The sequence below is a fragment of the Chrysochloris asiatica genome, unplaced genomic scaffold (genome assembly GCF_000296735.1).
Source record: "Chrysochloris asiatica unplaced genomic scaffold, ChrAsi1.0 scaffold00030, whole genome shotgun sequence".
In the NCBI taxonomy this organism is placed as follows: domain Eukaryota; kingdom Metazoa; phylum Chordata; class Mammalia; order Afrosoricida; family Chrysochloridae; genus Chrysochloris; species Chrysochloris asiatica.
The window spans coordinates 2,130,425-2,136,125 of NW_006408548.1; the positions used below are offsets into that span (position 1 = coordinate 2,130,425).

General features: G+C 43.6%; 1 protein-coding gene across 1 annotated transcript in view; it reads left to right on the forward strand.

Moving 5' to 3' along the window:
- The first annotated feature begins 2,018 nt into the window (after nt 1-2,018).
- The window catches only part of SUSD5 (sushi domain containing 5), a 135,975-nt gene continuing 132,292 nt past the window's right edge, over nt 2,019-5,701 (forward strand). The window contains 2 exon segments of the mRNA XM_006859168.1: nt 2,019-2,264; nt 2,360-2,576. Of these exon segments, the coding sequence (XP_006859230.1) occupies nt 2,019-2,264; nt 2,360-2,576 (463 nt within the window).

A 5,701-nucleotide genomic window follows, 5' to 3' on the forward strand; every position in this document is an offset into this window, starting at 1 on the left:
ATGGGTCAGTCAGTAGCTCCTGCAGAGACCTTCTGACATCCCCTCCTCACTCTCAACACTCTCGGGTTTTAAACTGTCTCCTCCTGTCCAGACATGTGAAGTCTCACTTCTTGTGGTACCAGCTAGCTGTTAGGCAGAAAGTACCTAAGTAAATTAATTTACACTTACATCTGAAATTACTGTCAAGTCTCACAGCATCTAACACCCTAGAGTTATTTGTAACTAAAAGCATAGTTTTATTACCCAAAAGAATTAACCATTGGTATTTTGGGTGTGGCCCTGCAAGTTAATGCACTGGACTGCAAGGTGAACAGCAAGGTTGATGGTTCAAACTCACCAGGTGCTCCTTGGAAAATTAATACAGGATTGCCATGAATCAGAACAGACTCGATGGCACTTAACAACAGTCCTGGTGTTGTAGTCCTAGTGTGGCGCTGTAGGTAAGTACTGGGCCTCAAGGTCAGTTTGAACTGCAAGTTTGGTGGTTCAAATTTACCATTCATTGCTCCGAAATCCTATACAGGGTTGCTATGAGTCAGAGCCGCCTCAACGGCACATAACAACAACAAAAAGTCCTGGTGTGGAACTACAGGGTAGGCACTGGACAGAAAGGTTGGGTTGAACCTCAAGGTCGGCAGTTCAAGCTCACCAGCCGCTCCTCAGAAACCCTACACATATTCGCTGTGAGTCAGAACCATTTGAATGCATTTAACAACAAGAAAAATAGCTTTGCAGTTCACACACAGGAAGGGAGGTGGTGGTGAGGCGAACACAGGAGATAATCTCTTTTCATTGCCCCTCAAAAATTATGTTTGTTGAAAATGACACCTGTAGTCAATCAAAGGAGTTCCAATCCCAGTTTTTATTTGGGGGGAGGGGAAAGTAGATAAGATAGAGTCTGTCAGGGCCTGTTTTTGAGTTCATGAAATGAGGACAGTCATCTGTTCCAGAGAGCATCAATCGCCTGTCCAGTCTTAACTGTCTTCCACATTGTGGAGTGTGAGCGTTCTTAAGACATTTTAAGTATCATTCCTGGTGTGGCGCTGTGGGTTAATGCGTCAGACTGCAAAGCCGTTTGAACTGCAAGGTCAGCGGTACAAGCTCACCAGCTGCTCCTCAGAAACCCTATACAGGGTTGCTCTGGGTCACAACCGACTCAACGGTACTTAGCAACAAGTATCATTCAGGTGCAGCACAGGGGACAACATGATGCCAGCACTCAATAGATACATGTTGTTATTGTTGTTGTTAAGTGCCATTGAGTCAATTCCAACTCATAGTGACCCTGTGTAGGGTTTCCGAGGAGCAGCTGGCGGGTTTGAACTGCCAACCTTGTGGTTCAAAGTCCAGTGCTGATCCTGCAGTGCCACACCAGGGGTCTGATATTTGTTGAGCAGTCCATAAATATGGAAGGGATTTATAAAGTGACACCCATGCCCCAGTTACAGAAATACTGACCATTTTCACTCTGTTACTGAAGGATGCAAGTCCACTCTCCTCCACTTAATGATACTGATGCTGAGGATATAGGCTACTAGGTGAGTTGGATGGGATAGGATTTCATTGGCTAATTTCACGTCTTTAGGAGGTCAAGGAGTCCAGATTTGGGAAATGGGTGATAATGGTGACAATCCCACCAGAGACCTCAGGGTCAGCAGTTTGAAACTACCAGCTGTTCCGCGGGAGAAAGATGAGGCTTTCTGCTCCCGTAAAGATTTACAGCTTCGGAAACCCTGTACAGGGTCGCTATGAGTCGGAACTGACTCCACAGAACATAACAACAGGGATATTAGGAATAGTAAAGGCAGCAACCCCAAACTTTACCCCTTTCTGAGGGATTTACAAGCCGTGTTTTTAGAGAAGTGAAATCTCGCTATTCCCTGCGTTTGACTTTTTAGAGTGAGGTTGGCATGTAGGATTCTTTCTTTTTTGAAAAGAAGAACGCCAGTAGGAAAATTGAGAAGCAGAGTTAGGTACCGGTTTCTCAGCAGTCCTACCAGACGGGTTCGGCCTCTCAGATGGCGCCACCCCTCATGTCGAGGGTCACCCAGTCCTGCGGAGGTTCGCTACAGCTTGTTCTTCCCGCCTCTTTGCGCACTCACCCTCCGCCCCAGCGGCGCCCACGAAGCGCGTGGTCAATCGCAGCCAATTTTGGCACCGAGGCCTCCAGGTGCCCTGTGTGAAGGCGGAGCCCTGCTGCAACCGCCTCCTCGGCGCCACGGAGAAGACCTCCTCCCGCCTTCCCCTCGCGTCTCCCCCAGGAAGTTTGTCCAGCCCAGCGCTCCGAGTCCGACGTCCCAAGCCTCCCCGACTCTCCCTGCTCCTACATCTCCGCGCTAAACCTACGACGCGCTATCAGAGCTCTGCGTACAGCGCCGAGCGGCGCACGCCGGGCAGTTCCTGCGGTACGGCAGAGCGCAGCCGGATCCCGCACCTAGCTTGCCGGCCAGTGGACGCCAGGACCATGGCAGCCAAGGGACCCGGCCTTCGTACTCTGGCGCGCAGCCGCTTACCAGGACTATGGGCCGCGGCGCTGCTACTGCTCTGTCTACCGCGCCTCTCCGTGAAGGCAGATGGTAAGTGTCTGGGGAGTGTCCGTGAGGCTGAAGAGCTTGTTGTGGCGCCTGGGGTCCTGGCTAGGAAGGCGAAGCTCGCGGGGGCTGTTCATTTGGAAAGACTAGGCAAGTGGAGAGCCTGAGAGGGAACGAGGCGAACGGCTCTCGTTGAGACCCAACATCCCCATCCCAATCTTCCAAGTTGCTTCTTGCCCTAGCGCCAACGCCGCCCTTGCTTCTGAACCTTCCTTTTTGCTCTGTGAAACGGGAGCGAGTGAAAATCTTTTTAAATGAAGTCACGTCTAGGGTGCTCTCGAACCTGTTTTGCAGAGATTTAATTTAGCATCATCTATCATTTCTCAGCATCCAATAAATGTGATTCCAGACAACAAGGCCAGTATTTGAAAAACTCCCTCGGATATTTTGACTTGGTTCAGGAAGGTCTGAAAGATAATGGGAATAAATTAGGCAAAGAGGCAAGGAGAGAGTTCCCTGGTTAAGGGACTAAATGGCAAGTGCTAAGATCCTGAGAGTGGTAGGGAGAGTGAAATAAGATATCAGACAGCACGGCTGGACCCCAGAGTACAAGGTGGGGATATCATGTGGGAGATGCAGCAAAAAGGAGGACGTAGGGATGCATGATTTTAGAATCTCTGAGAATTAGCTCACTTTTGTTGTTGGTTGAAGTTGCGTTCCGTTTTTAATACTTGCCTTACATTAGTGTTATCAGAGCCCTGTATTAATTCAGTTCCGAAAAGCTAATACAGCTGTGCTTTGATTTTGAAACAAAACTCCGTTGACTTGGTGCAACAGGATCGGAAAGAAGCAAGCTTACAAGCTAGTAGTTCTCATACCCTCAAGAGATTTGTAGTACATCCAAGCTTGGGACAAATTTGTTGATGAATAAAAACTCTTAGCTGATTTTGGCTGCTTTGTACTGATTATATTTTAAATGTCTTAATTATTTAGCAATGTTGGGTGAAACTAAAATACAAGACAAAAAGATAATTGGTGTAAATTGAAGGGAAAGGTAAAACCAACAACTTTAGATATTGTCTTAGAATATTACAAGAAAAAGAAGTTATAGACCAAATAGTTCATTCATATAACATAAAATTTACCATTTTGGAGTGTATAATTTACTATGTTTGTAATTCCGCTATTTAATTTCAGAATATTAGAATAAATAAAAACAGAAATAACTCATATCTTTTAGCACTATTAATTCTTTACTGGTGTTTTCTTTTTTGCATGGGTGACACTGAGTTATAAGAGTCAGTCGATCTTAAAGAAGGCAGGTAGAATAAATTGTCGTGGTATTGACTGTTGAATTGCATGTACCATTGAACCAATTTAAGTATCTGTGCAATCTATGAGATTTTCAATTTTCACCCGATAATAAAGTGGAATGGCATGTGGACAGGGATCAGTATTTTGTGCCTATTTGTCTTGGTGTGGGGCATAGAAAATGAAGGCAGAAATATCATTGGACAAAAAGAAAGTAACAATAGCAAGAGTACATATTTCCTTATTACTCTTGTCAGAAATACCTCCTTTCCTCCTTCTTCTTTCCTAATGGAAAATTCTGGTTACACTTCCTTGTAAGAAACTCCGTTTGTTGAGCTCCAACTTTAAGATACATTACTAAGAATTTATAAGCATACTATGAAAGCATTTTGTTGTTGTTGTTGTTAACTCTTAGAGACCCTGTAGGTTAGCAGACCAACATTTAGATTTAATCCACCATGCCATCACATTTAGTTGTATGGATTTAGGAGGGAAAGGGCTGCAGTGATGGGAGGAGGAATAAGAAGTGTTCAGCCAAACTGCTGTGTGTTATAGATTAAGTTGTTAAGTGCCGTTGAGTTGGTTCTGACCCATAGAGACCCTATATAGGGTTTCCTAGGAGCAGCTGGTGAGCTTGAACTGCCGGCATTGCAGTTCAAAGCGACTTTGCAGTTCAGCGCATTAACCCACAGCACCATACCAGGACTAAATATTATGGACACATACTTGAAAAGATAGAATTAAAGTCAATGAGAAAATATTCAGATGAAAAATATTTAACTAATTAATGTGCATCTCGTAAGACTGTACTGTTAAATACTTTTGCAGTTGAAAAATCCTCATATTACGGAATGCAAATGAATTGTCTGGATTATGATTACAAGGAAAGAGTCATTAATTCAACAGATATTAAGTAACTAACATATGACAGTATGACACGTGGTGGCTTGTGAGTTGCTGTGATTCTGAAAGCTACGCCATGGGTATTTTAAATACCAGCAGGGTCACCCATGGTGGACAGGTTTCAGATGAGCTTCCAGATGAAGACAGACAATTAAGAAGGAGTGACAAACTACTTCCAAATATTTAGTCACTAAAAACTTTATGAATAGCAGAGAAACACTGTCAGATATAGTGCCGGAAAATGAGCCCCTTGGGTTGGAAGGTGCTCAAAACGAGACTTGGGAAGAGCTGCCTCCTCAAAGTAGAGTTGACTGTGATGACATGAATGGAGTAAAGCCCACATTACCTTCATTTGTTGAGGGGGCACAACTCAAAATGAAGAGAAACAGCTGTAAACATCCATTAATAAACAGAAAAAGGGATGTACGAATTATGAAACTAGGAAAATTGGAAATTGTCAGAAATGAAATAGAATGCATAAACATAGATATCTTAGGTATTAGCTGAAATGGAATAGTATTGGCCATTTTGAATCAGGCAACCACATGGTTTACTATGCCAGGAATGGCAAATTGAAGAGGAACGGTGTTACATTCACTGTCAGAAAGAACATAGCCAGATCAGTCATGAGTACAATGCAGTCTGTGATAGGATAATATCCATGCACTTCCAGGGAAGACCAGTTAATACTACTATTAAACAAATTTATTTGCTAGTGAGGATGAAATAGAAGAATTCTACCAACTTCTTCAATCTGAAATTGATCATACATGCAATCAAGATGTATGGATCATTACTGGTGTTGGAATGCAAAGGTTGGGAACAAAAAGGAAGGATCAGTAGTTGGAAAATATGGCCTTGGTGATAGAAATGATGCTAGAGATCACATAATAGAATTCTGAAAAATCAATGATTCATTTATTTCAAATATCTTCTTTATATAGCATAAGATACGA